At 38.5% G+C, this 16,404-nt stretch overlaps 1 protein-coding gene across 11 annotated transcripts in view; it reads right to left on the bottom strand.

Annotated features, from left to right (window-relative positions):
• Positions 1-12,971: 12,971 nt before the first annotated feature.
• The window catches only part of TRM9 (RNA-binding (RRM/RBD/RNP motifs) family protein), a 39,432-nt gene continuing 35,999 nt past the window's right edge, over positions 12,972-16,404 (bottom strand). For 3 of the 11 annotated variants that reach the window (XM_087662390.1, XM_087662388.1, XM_087662389.1), the window contains exons 6-7: positions 13,619-13,681; positions 12,972-13,519 (exon numbers count right to left, since the gene is read on the bottom strand). In XM_087662390.1, coding sequence (XP_087518516.1) covers positions 13,462-13,519; positions 13,619-13,681 — 121 coding nt within the window. In that variant the 3' untranslated portion in view covers positions 12,972-13,461. Of the gene's footprint in view, positions 13,520-13,618; positions 15,456-16,404 lie in introns of all 11 variants that reach the window. The other 8 variants (XR_015687824.1, XR_015687829.1, XR_015687823.1 and 5 more) reach the window with 6 other exon arrangements.

Genomic DNA, 16,404 nt, shown 5'->3' with positions numbered 1-16,404 from the left:
AAAGGATGGGTTGCAATGGCATGGCACTAGATTTGGTAGGCTTTCCCATCCTCTGAAAAGCATCACAATGTTTGTAGTAGTCATAGGCATCCTTGTGGAGGGTCAACCACCAATAACCTGGGAGAAATACCGTTTTTGGCTGTCGCTTCTCTTGTGAAGTATCCTCCATAGGGCTCATCATGTCATGCTTGTAACACTATTTTAATCTCATCTCTTGCAATATATCTTCTCAGCACTTCATCTTTGCCTTTCTTGTAGAAAGCGCCACCTAACAAGGTGTAGGGGGATGATTCCAACATAAGCTTCTTCTTCTCACAGGTGGAGATACTAGGATGATATTGTCAAATTGCCATGAGGTTGGCTATGTCTGCATACCATGGGGTTATAGTTTTAACTAGAAAAAGGGAAGCATTAGGAAGGTTTGGTAACCACTTCAAAGTCGAACTTCTAAAATATAGGGAGCCATCTCATCATTCTTCCCTTTACATTTGCTTTGTTTATTAGGAAGGATAGGGCCTCATTATCCACATAGAATTTGAAGTGCATGGACAGTAGGTAGTGTTCACAACTTCTCTAAGGCGAACACCATTGCTAAGCACTTGAGCTCCGTCATTGTGTAGTTTCTTTCCCTATCGGTTACTTTTCGGTTGGCATAATAGATAAGTTTATCTAACTTCAAGGAGCTTTTTTGGCATAAGATCGCGCCTAGGCCTTCGATTGATTCATTAGTGTACACATGGAACTCCATCCAATCAGGAGGTTGCGGGATGGGTGCTTCAAACATACATTGCTTCAAGCTGTTGAATGCTTCGTCACAATCAGTGGTCCATGTAAACTCTGCATCTTTCCTCAAGAGCTTATGTAAGGGGATTGCCTTTGTCAGAAAGTGTGCAATGAACCGTCTATAGTAGTCCACATGGCCAAGGAATCCCCTCAATTGTTTGAGTTTAGTTGGTGCTATTAAAGTTGCAATCTTCTCGATCTTGGCATGGTCTATTGCTATCCCCTGTGCAGAGACAATGTGGCCCAAAAGAACTCCCGACAAGACTCCGAAGATACATTTGTCGGGGTTGAGAGAGATCCATACTATCGACATCTATCAAAGGATTACTCTAGGTATCCCCAATGCTCACGGATTAGGCTATAGACACAGAAGTCATCTAGGTACACCTCAATGAAATCATGCAGATGATTTTGGAATGCAGCCATCATCATCCATTGGAAGGTAGCGGAAGCATTACTTATAGAGTCCAAACGATATCACTCTATAAGCCTAGGTTCCCCATTCTATGGGAAATGTTGTTTTGGATTCATCCTCTTTTGCGATTTGGCCTTGATTATATCCACTGAATCCATCCAAGAGGGAATAAAGCTCGTGGCCTGCCATGATGTCCAACAATTGGTCTGTGAAAGGAATAGGGAAATGATCCTTCTCAGTCTAGGAATTCAACTTTCAGAAGTCCACACATATTCACAACTTTCCATTCTTCTTGGGTACTACTACAATGGGCAAAACCCATTCACTATTGGCCACTTGGATAGATAAACTCAGCTTCAAGGAGCTTTAGTAATTTGTCTTTTACAAGGGTCGAGTAATTGGGAGGTTGATGTAGTGTTGGCACACCGTGGAATCAATCCCCTTTAAATATTTGTACGACCATGCAAACACATCCAAGTTCTCCTTCACTAGGTCACGCAGGATGACCAACATCTCTTCGTTGCAAGAAGATTGATACCCACCTTCAAGTGACGTTTAGTACCATCAGCATCCATGAACGCCGATTGCTTTTCACCTTCTATTTCTCAGATGAATGTCCCATGGGCTGCTTCTTTTGGGTAGAGATCCGACTCCTTCAAGGGAGTAGTCTCCCCTTCTAAGGTTCCAATGGAACCGACTTCCTCCTTCAATGAGAGCTGGGCTGACCCCTTAGGATGCTAAAAGGGTATCAAGGATATTTTGGGTATGGTTAGAGGATTATTTATCTCTTGACTCGAGGATTTATCTTTCGAGGATGCATCCAAGAAGGTCACATAACAGGAACCTTCGGAATTCTGGTTGAGTTGCAGGGCTGGTGGTTGTTGGCAAGGTGCATCATCATCATCATCATCTCTTGAGAAGGGTAACTTCGGGTGACAAGGAAGGCTTATTCTGCTTAATCTATTTCTTCTAAAGGCTTTGCCTATGATGCAATGCATTAGCCAATCCAAATGGTATCAGAGTCATTTTGTCTAACACCGTGGAATCTTCTAGTTTTGAAGCCTGTAGAACTTCTGCATCATTTGCGCCTTTCTATGGGTAGGATAGATTCTTCTAGCTCACTTTCATAGACTTCTTTTACAATTTTCTCTTCGTCCTCTTCAAACTCTATTTCTGCCCTGTGGGGGCTTTGTAAGAAAAGAATAGACTCTCTGTTATGTCCTCTGTCTCTCTCTCTCTGCTACAACCATGTAATAGGAAGAACAATACATCCATGCTTCTATCTCGCTATCAGAGGTGATTTCAGAAGTCAATTTGGGTTCAGGTAGGAGATATTCACCCATTGACAAAGACTTTTCTTCTTTTGGCAGTTGGCTTATAGTGCCCACTGTTAGGGACTATGCCTCTATTTTCTTAGAAAATATATGTTTGTTGATGCCTTATTCATCTCCTGATGTGTCATTTGTTATCTCATTGGAAGAGTTTGTGTGAGGATTTCAATGGAAGTGGATCTATTACCTTTTTCTGATCCATACAACTTCAGCACCACCTTGTTGGGTCCTCTGCCTAGGGTTAAGGTCCTCTAAACCAATCTGTTCATGCCCTTGCTTCAAAAAGCCATGGTCTTCTAGCAGTAGAGGGTATGAGGTCCTATAAGAATTTGGTTTTACCACTAGATAGGTTAGCCAATAATCTCTTTTTGCAAGGGTTGTCTTCACATGTGGGAGAATGCCCAAAGGCTTGATTCTGCTTTGGTTTGCGAGTATGATAAGCGACTGCGTAGGCTGCATTCCTTGCAAGCCTAAATCCTTCATTGTCACATCTGTCATAATGTTTACTGATGAACCTCTATTAATTAATGCATTTGTAATAAAGCATCATTCAAACCGCACACTGAAATTTGGGATACCAAGATCCAGAAAGGTGTTAGCCACATCCGCTTCCTTCATAGGCTCTGGGGCTTTGTTAGACTTGGTTGCAATTGAGGGAGCAATCCTTAGGCCTCTTCTTCTTATCAGTATGCTTTTGAATTTCTTTTGATAGCCAGGAGACAACATCAACAACTATCAAAATGTTATGTTTGGTTTGAAGGTGTCTAGGTCTTTGACGAAGTCATATTCTTTGATGGGATCTACAAGCTTCTCTAATTGACTAGGGAATGGGGAAACACCCACTTTTATCTTTTCTTTCTCTTCCAGAAGCGGAAACATCTGCACTTCTTCTACTTCTAGAGGTACTTCTGCCTCTTCCATCTCTTGTACCTCTGGTCCTATCTCTCCAACTATCTATGTAGCTCTTTGTGGCACTGCAATGCCCTGTACTACATTGTTCTGCTATGTATTAATCTATTTCTCCCTAGGAAGATTGAATTTTATCATTTTGGTAGAGGGAATGTTCTCTTTTGGAACTATGGGTTCTCTTTTCTTGGAACACGTTATTGCTGCAACTTTCAATTCTACCAAGTTAGAGGTAGGTTCTTGGGTCTTCTATTGAGTATCAGTAGTAGCTTTTACAGGAGCTGGACTGGGATAGTCTTTTGCAGTGTGGACTTCTCCTTTGCATTGACTGCATAAGGGTTTATAGTCCATGGACCTTCTAGGGTTTGGACAGTTTGGTGAGATATGTCCCTTTTTTCCACATCTGTAACACTCAATTTCTGATCTCTGGCCACCGCCAGACTACCGTCATCCTCTATAACTCTGAGAGGGAAACCTCCTTGGGCCAAAGTTAGGACCGAACTCTCTAGGCTTTGGTTCCATATCCTAGGCGGTCATCTTGGATTCCAACAAATTGAATCTTGCTTCTTCATCTTTCTTTCTTCTTTCATGCATCTCCTTCAGCTAGCAGATATCCTCTGTAGTATGGTTCTTCCTTAAGCAATATGAATATAAGGCTCCAGGTATATTTGGTTTTTGGGAACATTCAGTGGCTAGATGTCCTACTTGATGGCACTTCCGACACCATGTATTAGATCACATCACATCTCTCCCACCTCTTGCAGGACTAGATATGTTGGTTGTATTCACCTTAAGTGTCTGTTCTATAATGACATCCATAAACTCTTTCTTGATGCTTACAACTGAATTGGATAGGTAGTCCTGATTTTAGTGAAGAAGGCTAACTTTAGACTAACTTTAGATCATCCCATGTGCCAAAAGTCCATGCTGCTTGTCTCTCATACCACTGAAATGCCACGCATTTGAAAGTGGCGGGGAATATTGCCAACCAATGCTCGGGGGTTCTGGCATTGTTAGCCACAAACACTATCATAAACTCTGCTACATGAAGATCAAGGTCTTCATTGTACTCTCCCTTAAAAATGGGCAACCCGACTACATTTGCTGGCCTATCATCAATATTTTCAGGACGGATTTGACTAGGAAGGGAACCTTGAGTCACCATGGGGACTTCTATAAAGAGTGCCACTAGGGCATCAAAGGAGGCTTTTGCTGCTAGCTCGTTCTCAGCTTTTATTTTTGTCTTCTCTCTTCTCATGTACCTCTGGACTCGTTCTAGTGCTTGCCTCTTAATTGTGTCATTTATCAAGGAGTTAGCTCCACCCAGTTTGTCTATACTCAATAGAACAGAATCAGAGGGCTTTAGTATCTCAAGGACTCTCTTGCCAACATTTCTTCTTTTCAATGTCTTTGAATTTAGCTTTTAGTCCAGTACAGAGGGGAATATATTCCGTTCTGAAGGTATCAAAACTCATTATTCTGAGCATTGTTGTGGTGCCATTATCATAGTAATGCCAACTTTTGATGGTTTCAACAGTGTATGTTGTGAAGAACACTCTATCTATTAGCTTCTAGTCGGTTGCTAATTGCACAATCAAAAGGTTGTTAGTGCACCAAGCATCCCACGTAGCCTGCTGTTGAGCATCTATGAATAGATTCCAACTCTTTTCCTTCTTGTTCTCGTGAACCTCAATTGACCATTACTTCTGAAGCTTCTTTACGATCTCCTACTTGATGATGTCCGAAAACACTTCAATGAAGGCCAAATCTCCCATGGATGGTCATTCTCTCTCTTTTTGCACTTCAATTTTCTCCTAGACAATTTTCCACCAAGATACACGTCTCTGTTGCTTCAACAGGGAGAGAAAATAGTCTACCACATAAAGCTTGCATCAAGATGGTAATATGTTTCTACCATTGTGGGATAAATCTCTTGTAGAAAGTGGTCTTGATAATGAGAATTTCTAACTCTTCAGTGGTAGAAGGAACTTTGCAAGCATCCATTGAGTTCTTCCTCTCTCAGCAATGCCATTTCCTTCATTTTCAGTCCCTTTTAATGCTCGTCAATGGCAGTTTTCCCTGGCCTATGCACCAAAAACATAGAGTCCCAAGAAGAACACCAAGAAAATGAGGATTTACTGTAAGAAAATATATCTTGTATCATCAATAAGAATGTTCTTCATATTTTATGTAACCATACTAAGGAAAAGAACACGAGAAACAAGAAATCTTCACACAACTTCATATAAACAAAACAATTCTCCCATGGCTTTATCTTGAACAAAATTGATTATGCTCTTCATATTCGTCATGGAATTCATCAAGAGACCACAAAAATACAAGAGAATACACCCGTTTGAATGGAAATCATTACATAGTATTCTTCTTCAAAGGTTCCATCACTCACAATCTCTCACTCATAGATACATTCTTTTGCATAGATTTGTCTATCTCTCACTCTCTTTCTCTCTCATACATGCTCTCTCTCAATATATTACAATGGAATAATCAAGAATAATAATTCATAACTCCTCTTTGGTCATGGATACCGCTCCCAAGAGATGTGTTTGATATGAAAGGTCAATAGAGCCACTACAGTGTCCCTTTGTAGCTTAACAATGTCACTGTCACTTCAGTCTTTACTTTGAGTCTTCAACAACTACTTCTTCCTCTTCTTTGAGCTATTTTAAACTTGTATTCATCTCTTCTCAAGTTTGGAAAACTTTCCCAAGTTACACATTCATCCATTATCACACTTATAGAGGCATACACTACAGAACAAAACATAGGCAGAGACTCTACAGAAGCTCACAATAGAGGGTCTACAAAATCATACAAAAGGTTATCAGAAAGCCTTTAGCTCATCTTAAATCACTCAAAACCATAAAAAATAAATCAATAAGCTTCCAAACACTTTCCAACTCCATCAATACTTATTCTAACCCCTCATACAAAAGAAACCATAACAAAAAAGAAACTCAATAGACTCAATCAAAACCAATCGGACACTATCAGAACATCAGTAGAACATGTTAGATCATCGTGTCTCTACTATAAAACATCATGAGATTCTTAAACCTATTCAACCTCATCCAAAACACTCTCAAACACTACCAAATCAACTAATAAATCTACAAAATCCATCAAAAATCAACCATTCAATCCTCAAAAACAATAAAAATTAGCTTTAAAAATCAAGTCATTTCAACCCTCAACATTAAGCAAGCTCAATTAGCAAAAGCCTTGCTCTATTTGTGTAAATAACTATTTTTGGGCAAAAGCAAATTGAATCCACTAAATACATACATTGAGGAGAGTCCTCTCAATGCATCATGAGATATTGTACCCAATCTCGTATCACATGCACTCTCTTGCTCTTTCCATGCTTTCATGCTTTTGTGTATTTCCTTCTTAATTTGATGTTTATGATTTGATGCAAATACCATCTTTTGTCAATTACCTATACTTTGCTTTACTAATGATTACTCTAGGCATACATGTGTATATTCTTTGAAAGCTAAGTAAGAAGTGTCCTCATGCTTTAAATAGTTTGTATATATAGTTGAAAATGTACTGGGAAAGGTGGGCACTCTCTAAATTTCTAATTAAGCAGAGGAGTATCTATCTAAAGTGAGTACTCTCTATTCTAATCAAGGGAAGGTACATTGAGTTGAGTTTAATGCATTTGTGACTAAATGTGGGATAAATCATAAATGTACTATGTCATATATATCTCATGAAAGATGTTGTAGTTGAGACAAAGAATAGATCTCTTATGTAGATGGCACAATATATGATCAAAAGACAATGTCCCACCAAATCATTGCACTCTATGAGATATTAGGCTTGGCATGGAAAAAAGCCATTTGTTGCTTACTTGAGTATTTCTTATTGCATGACTTAGGCATTAGTACTTGTATATCATTGGCAAACAATTGGATGATAAAGCTATGAAATATATCTTCGTTAATCATAGTTCTAAAAGCAAAGATTACATGCCATATTATACATAAACTAAGAAATTTTTGGTAATGTGTGATATTATATTTGTGGAAAAAATTGTGTAGCATTTACTTTCATGTACATATAGATGTGTTCATGATACGCTGATTGCTAGGAGTGCTCATGATGAGCTGGATGCTTTGAAGACTCAGTTCAAGAGGAGCTTTGAGATGAAGGACATGGAGCAAACTCTTCGCACATACTTGGCATGCGCATTATGTGCAACCGCTGTAAGGGACTCCTATACTTGTCACAAAAGGAATATATTCACAGGATACTTGAGCAGTTTCATATACAGGGGTGGTAAGCCCATTGGCATCCCTTTACCATCCCATGTAAAGGTCAATCATGCTGATTGATTCTAGTCACATGAGGAGAGGGCCAAGATGGCCAAGATCTCATATGCATATGTAGTCGGTAGCTTGATGTAAGCCATGATAGCCATTAGACTAGACATAGCATTTGTAGTGAGAGTTGTGGCTTGTTATATAGTGACACCTAGCAAGTTACATTGGGACTATATGAAGGGTATCATGAGATACCTTAAGGGCATTGCAAACTTGTGCCTTTGCTTTGGGATCCAGGATACTAGAGTCGTGGGCTACACTAACTCAGATGATGCATAACATGTAGATAGTAGGAAATCCACCTCTGGCTATGTCTTGTTTTTTTACTGGAGGTATTGTTTCTTGGATATCTAGGGTGCAAAAATGCACTGCCTCATCTACTATCAAGGTCGAGTACATTGTAGCCATTGAGGCTTGCATAAGGCCCTATAGTTAGGCTATCTAGTTGCATACCCTAGTATCATCTTTATGACTCCTACCCTACATTTGGAATCTATAAGTGCTATCCAGTTGGCGCGTAATCTGGTCTTTTATGCAAATACCAAGCACATTGAGGTCCATTATCACTTCATCAAAGAGGCGATTTGAGAATAGACAGATAGAGCTTGTCAAGATCTTTATAGATGATAATCTTGATGATTTGCTCACTAAAAGTCTCCCAAGGGAATGTTATGCCTTCTTTAGGAACATGATGGATGTAGGATGAGATGATATCTTCCCTCATCCACTTTTACTCATATGTACATTTTGTATTTTCTTTATTCTCACTCCTTGCACATTTGCATTTAAGTGGGAGGCCGTTGGCGATTAAAGGTGGCATGTGCTTAGCCGCCTATATTTACTATGGAAAAATAAAGGGAAGGAAAGTCACACATCATGACCGTTGGAGTTCCCACATATGTCTTGCTTTCTTGAGTTCAAACCTCCTAGCCATTACTCTCTTGCTTCTTCTCTAGCTTCTCTCTCACTCTCACTCTCACTCTTGCTTACCCTTTCAAGATGTACAATCACAAGATATTTATAATCCTTTATTACCTCTTTGAGGCGATGAGTAGTCAAAGGTAGCACTAAATGAAGTAGTTTTTTAGATAATGTAGGTTTCTAATGAATTTGTAGATTAATATATTTTTGAAACAAATATGAATGATGCACTTGTTGATGAGGTAATGAATCCATAGGTTAATCTATTTTTGACACAAGTATGAATGATGCACTTGTTGATGAGAAGGTAGAGATTGATAAAGTCCAAGATTATGTTAAATTGGCTAGTACAGGCATTGTGCGATTGTAAATTAAATGTACCTTTGTCTAGTTGTACATATTCTAGCTCTCATAGTTATCTCATGCATCATATTGTCATACACTTATTGTTTTTAGTATGTGTGATGAGGATGAACCTATTTCTTTTAAAGAGGCACAAAATTCAAACAAAATGTCTACTATGAGTTCTAAGTATAATGCCATTGTTAAGTCTAGCACTTGGTTATTGTGTGACTTGCCTCTTTGCAAAAAGGCCATTAGTACTAATTGAATTACAAGTTGAAAAGCAAACTAGATAGTAGTATTGATTGCTATAAGGCTAGAATTTCGTGAAGGATTCTGCTTAGAAAAAGAGTGTTGACTTTCATGAGACCTTTACTCCCACTCTTCGTATGACAACAATTTGGAACATTCATGCATTAATGCCTCATAATGGTAAGAATGCACATGGATTGGATCTTTAGAATGCATTTGTATGTACTTCATTCCATTGATTTTATTTAAATTTCTTAATATCTTGGTATTGTCCAAAAGGGAAAGAAATCAAACTATGTAGATTGAAGAAGGCATTGTATAGTCTAAAGCAAGCACCTTGGTCTCGGAATGAGAGGAAATACCTCCATACTTAACTGCAAATTGTTTTCAAAATAGTCCAATTGAGAGCACCTTATATGTTAGACATGAGAGTGATCCACCCTAATCATTGTGATTTATGATGATGATAGGATGGTCACTTGTCTTATTGAGATACATATTGTTGATTTTAAGGCTCATTTGAATTTGACTTTTGACATATTAGATTTTAACCTAGTGTGATGGAGGCATTGCTTCGTACGATAGTATATTCACATATTTTTGGAAGACATTGGATGTTGCAGTTTTCAAAGTTTGTACAAAAGTATATTTAGAGATTGTTGCAAAGAGTGAGATACATATTGTTGATTTTGAGGCTAATTTAAATTCAATTTTTGATGTTTTAGATTCGGACCTAGTGTTGTGGAGGCATTGCTTTGTATCAAAGTATATTCAAAGATTGTTGCAAAGTTTGGTCTTGAAGATTTCAAGCCTATTGCTACTCTTATGGAGGTAGATTTGAAGTTTGAGTCTTCAAAGTGTCAAATATTGTCTTTCTCCAATAACATGTTCTAGGATGCTTGATTTATGTTTATATTATGAGGCTTGATATTCAATTTGTGGTATTATATATGGGCAATTTTACACATAGCCCAAGTACCAAGAAATTGGTAGTCATTGCAAGCATATCTTTTGCTATTTGAGTGGTATTTGGTACCTTGGGTTGTTTTATCCCAAGAAGGGGAGATCACAAAATTTATGTACCTTTTTAGAGTTTGACTAGACTAGCTATTAAGACACTTGTGTATTCGATAATTTTTTCTTTATGCTTAATAGTCTACTATAACCAATTCTAGTTGGTAAGCTAGGTATAAGACACCTTCATAACTACCATTGAGTGTTTTTGGCTTAGACACATTTTGGTTGATTTGGATATTGGAGAACCATCATCCACCTAGTGTTCCATGCTTGCATTAAGCATATTGAGGTGCATTATCATTATGTCAAGGAGAGACTTTGCATTAGAGATCAACTTGGCCTATGCACCAACACATAATAACCTTATGGATCTTTTCATAAAGGCGTTGTCTTGTAAGAAGTTAAAAGTTTTCGCAAAGCTTTGAGCTAGTTCCCCTTTGTGGATTGATCATAATCCATCGTGCTTGGCACTTCCCTATACAAGAATATTAGTTTTTGTTCATTGTATAATTTCTTGGTAGCATTTGTTACCATAGTTTGGTAGTTACATGTGTGAATATACTTAGAACCATCAGAGCACTTTTTCCCTTAGTAGGAGGTTTTTTACTTGAGATTTGTTTATATGCCCATTTGCTTCAAGGTAATCTTAGTCTTGTAAATCTTCTACATTGATACTTCTCAATAAACTTCTCAAGCTTCTTTGCCAAGTTGTGTGTGTGTGTGTGTTCCTTCAATCCTAAATCCAACACTTTTTAAATTAAGGATTGTATTTGAATGGTGAGAGGTAGTAAGCACTCCATTTTACCCTTTGAAGTAAGGGTGTTTATTAATATTATTAATCCTATTAACTCCATAAGATTAAGGGTTAGCAAACACAATGTAATACATTAACAATATTGTGAAGGTGTAGTGTATGTGTGTGTTTTTTTTTTTTTTTTTTTTGGGTTTGGTTGGGGGGGGGGGGGGGGGGGGGGGGGGGGGGTGCGCGCACCTATGATCTCAATGCATTCAACATATCAAATAAAAGATGGCTAATTTATAGATTTGTTAAGCAATTCCATGGCATTCTTGGACCACTTTCACCCAAGGGTCTTGAATCTATGTATTTCTATACATGTAGATATGCTTTCTTGGTGGGTTAAGTTAGGAAAAGGAGAAGCAAGGGATATTGATTATTATTAATAAAGAAAGAATTGTAATATAACAATGTGGCTACATATCCTTACTAGCACTAAATAACATTTATCAAAATTATTAAGCCCTTTTTAGATAATGAAAAGAAGCAATTGGTGCACCTATACCCACTTATATGTTGGATCAAACAAGATATAGATTGAAAGCCTAAGATGTGTGACAAAGTAATGATGCATGTCCTACTACATAGTGTATATCTTATGTTGAGCCCATTTTCAATAATAGAAACCACACAAACTCATTTATCCACTCTCCTATGTTTGATAACAAGATAAAGCTTCAAAGTCTTAAAACACAGAATGAAATGCTTGTAAGATACACATCTATATTAGATAAGTTTGAGGAACTTATACAACATGCGATAAACTATGTATAAGACCTTGCAATAAACGAGGGAAGATTCATTAATAATGGTAAAGCATAAAACAACAAGATCTTAGTGTGTGCAAACTTGTATGATTCATATGCTTGAGTGCAAAAAAGGGTGCCTCATATAAATGAATTAGCTAAAATAGAACATACATGCACCAAAATATACACCTTGTGCATGTGCATCCATGTGTGCACATCTACCTATGCATATGTTTACATATGCATGTGCATACATGTGAATACTACAAACATAATCATGTGCATATAACCCCCTATGACTAAGATTATTGATCCAAAATTGTTTGTCCACATAATTTAAATAGCTAAAGTCCTTCATTGTAAGCTTGAAAATAGCCCTCTAAGCCCTAATACTTCCATTTGTACAATTTCAAAAAAAAGCAACAGCTTTAGGCTATCATCCTCATTTGTGAGCTTGCAATAATTATGTTACTCTTTATCTAAATGTTGGGTGATAATTATGTTACTCTTTAGACAAAATCTTGTATCTCCTAAGCACATGTTCAATTCACCAACCTCATCCTAGAACTTAGGTAAATTGTTTTTCTTCCAATGATAAGTGTCATTACAATACATTGGCATCTAATTTACTTCAATCAAAAGGACTCCATATTCACTCCAATGTGTACCACTCCATCCTCTCATAGACTAGCATCCTTGGCCGAGTCAAATCATCCAAGTGCATCCCGCTCTCATTGAGAAGGCTGGATTTGACAATTGCCATCAACTAGTTTGAGTCTTCTATCACTTGCCAAGTTATTTGATGCAAGTGACAAATGATAAAAGAGTTGAGATTGTACACCTACGACTTGTTGCATTTTTATTGTGCGCATTTCGTTACTAGAAAATCCTCATTATTGTCTTGTCAATTGTTGTTACTTCACACCGTAACTATCAATGAGCACTCGTGGATCTCTATCAACATGCACTCATGCAATTGATACTCAAGTTCACTAATACATATGGCTTGGACAGTTGTGGAGCCAATCATAGCAAAAGAATGCATCATACCTAGTTATATTGAAAACTCTCATTACCTAGAAAGTAGATTATCAAAATGATCAAAGCCAAGATGTTTTAAACCTCCAAATTTGATGCCTCGTTGAATCGAGGTACTGCTAAATAAGTCACAGGATAAAATGTCTATATGTATCAACTCCTCGTGGAAGTATAAAAAGATCATGAAGGTGTACATTTAAAAGATCCAATGAGGACCAAAGAAGTTGCATAGCATATGTATTGTTCCTTTGTTGAACTCCAAAGTAATTGAAAATCTCTCCCCAATGAGTTAATATCTTAGAGTGAGGTTTCAGATCGTCCATTCAGAACTACTCCGATCCTTTCTAGCATTTATTTCATTGTGACTCAGTTTGCTTCATCCAGTCATACGCCGTCTCCACCCGATTTGCTGTTAGCTTCCTAATAAACAGCTGCTGAGCTCTTTCACACACGCTGCTCTGGGAAGATTCAGTGTGTCCGCACCAATTCGCCATTCCAGACGTCCCCCAAACTTACATCGTACAATTACAAGCTAAGCACCACTAAACGCAATGCACCTAGTTCAGCTCTTGAGAGTCGCAAAATTTTTTGAAGCTGCACCTGCACGGCCCCTCGCGAACCTGGTAGTCATCAGAAGAAACCACGCTTAACATAACAGCAATCCCCTGTATCAATACAGTAAAATAAACCAGAACGGATTATGGAGGAAGCGCAAAGACCTTGCGAAATGTAAAAGAAACTCGTCTACATCTTGGTATCTTTTGTCCAGAGACATGCTCGACCTGCATGCAGAGAACGGCAAATACTTGTCATGAGCAAAAGTCACCAGAAAATAAGTGTGATAGCTTGATGTCAACTCACACAAGAACTGTGCAGATGGAGAACTCAGCCGTCGTCTTTTTAAACAATGAGCAAGTCGCTTTCCATCCCAATCTCCAGCTTTATCGGTTTTCATTGTTGACACAGAGTTGCCCACCATCTTGATTGAAGACCCAAGAAAGATATAGTCCTCTCTTTCTTGTGAGGGGGAGTTGGGTTTCCTCGCACAGCGTACTATTGATAAAAAATAATACCATAGTTTTTACTTTTCCTTTCATGTCTGTGTCCTAATGATCAGTTGTAATCTTTTTGAACATCATACCTACCTCTCTCTGTCTCTCTCTCTCTCATGGAGCTATTGTGGAGCAAGCCTTGAGCAGGTGTCCTTGAGAAGATACAGTGAAATGTCTATGGCCTATATGAGGAAGTGATGTGCCGAATACACGCACCTGAGGGCATCTCAATTTCAATCAACAGCACTATTGTAGTGAAACGGGGAATGCCTTTCTCACCCACTTTATTAGACTCTATATAGATTGAGGCTTCAAATTCTATTGATGGGATGAAGGTGCTGAATCTAGTTTAGCTGGGGTGTTCATATCAATATATCTTATGCAGATGATGTGCTTCTATTAAACTCACTAGAGGGACTACACAACCATTTGGATGCACTATCAACATTCTATAGAGACAAACCTTAGGAAGAACCTTGAGAAAACCAAGGTTATGGTATGGCATGCAATATCTCAATCACCTGAGTGATGAGATCCAAGTCTTAGTTTACTCTTGACAAAGAGTCAATGAAGTATGCCAAACAATAGGTATACTTGGAAGCCACTTTCAAAGGGCCACAATTTTCTTGGAGAGAGACGTTAGAGGCACAACTAGCACAAGCTTATGCAGTATTGAGTACCTTGGACAGACAGCGTGAACACATACAAATCCATGAACCACGCACCAATTGAGGCTCTTTGATACTCTAGTTATACAGGCGCCCCTCTATGGGGCAGTGATTTGGGGCCACAAGCTTTATTATACGAGGAGATAGTCATTGATAGACCCAAATGGACCAAAGACGGAAATAAATGATGTATGAGAGCATTTGGAGCAACCATTGGTCATGATGATATCACATATGATATAAGCAAAGAGCTCAAACCCACGTGAGATCATTAGACCGGAGATGGAGGCAGTGTCTATGGTAGTTGAGGCCTTGTTCCAAGCAATGACTATCATACACAGATTATGAAAGCTCCCTCACGATAGATATCCCTAGCAAGTGAAACCAGCCTTCCTTCTCAGATAGGGGGATAGATGACCTGATTTAACACTAATTGCAGCAAGTAACTTCGTTCATAAATCTGAAATAAATACATTAGAACATTAATCTTGGACAACCACCACCCCATTGGCCCCAAAACTGGTTCCCCTTGGAGTATTTCTTTAACTTGTATTGCTTGAATTCATAATACATTGAGATATAGATTAATCCCTCTAGAAATTTCAACACATTTGGCTTTCACCAATGACCAGCAACATCAAGAACCAATTCGCCCCCTTGATACTTACATGATATGGGCACAAATTGAATCTCGCATACTTGCATGCGGGTCAGCTTCAATGTGGATGTCCAATCTTCACTAGACTTGCTATAAGCTTCATTTCCGAGAGATGATCTGATCTTCGGGCTTCTTTTTAATGGTCATGCAGTTCAAGGTTGCTGAGAAACCCTAATTTCTGTAATAAATTAGGGTTTTGACATCATAAACACTGTCCACATTCAAACAGCTAAGCAAAATTGACAATGGCTGAGATTCAATGGTATACTTCTCAAGACAGCTGAAAACCCTAGTCATAGCACTAATTAGGTCTAAATTCAGCAAAACAATACTGAATATCTTTAGATTTTCTGAGAATAGGGAGAAGGATAGTAGAGGAGAGAAATCTCCAATCTGATGCAAGAAAGCACCATAACAGCTATCCCCTCCTGCTTTAGAGAGAGAAAATCAGGTCACCTGTTGGTTCTTAAGGTTCTCTTGCTGTCTCAAACCCTAATTTTTGCACTAGCAAGAGTCAATGACCTCATTTTTAGTGTTGACTTGCTATCCTAAAGCTTCAATAGCTGTCTTCGTCCTCTCAATTGAGTTCTCCGCTGTTAGATCTACCCCAAACAGCCCAAAATGGGAGAAAAACAGGCCAACATGGAAGATAAACTAGCAAAGACAAGTGATACTTCCACTGTGTCTTATAAATAGTTGTCTCCGTATGTTGTACGGTATTGATTGTATTGTACCGTATGTATTCGTAAGATAAAATGGTCCGTTTTTTACCACCCTCTTTGATTGTTGAACCCTTTTTTATTGTTTGACCCTTCCCTCATCTACAAAAGGTGCTCCTCTCCTCCATGATTTCACACCAATTCAACAAGCATTTGCCATTCTCATATTCCTCTCTTGGATCTTGAATCGACTTGTGATTTATCATTCTCATCTCCCATCCGCTCTTTCCCGCACCCTATCAAAGCATTTGCCATTCTCGAATAATCATCTCCCATCCCCTCTATCCCACACCCTATCAAAGCATTTGCCATTCTCATCTCCCATCCCCTCTCTCACTCTTGCTCTTTCAACTTTAGCCTAACCCTCGGGCCTCTCCCTCTCTTTCAAGTTTCAAGACTCAAGACTCA

This window comes from Lygodium microphyllum, chromosome 22 (genome assembly GCF_053477565.2).
Source record: "Lygodium microphyllum isolate KBCC chromosome 22, Lygodium_microphyllum_v1.1.10, whole genome shotgun sequence".
Lineage (NCBI taxonomy): Eukaryota > Viridiplantae > Streptophyta > Polypodiopsida > Schizaeales > Lygodiaceae > Lygodium > Lygodium microphyllum.
The sequence above is the reverse complement of the archived record's forward strand: the minus strand, read 5'-3'. Positions and strand labels throughout refer to the sequence as shown.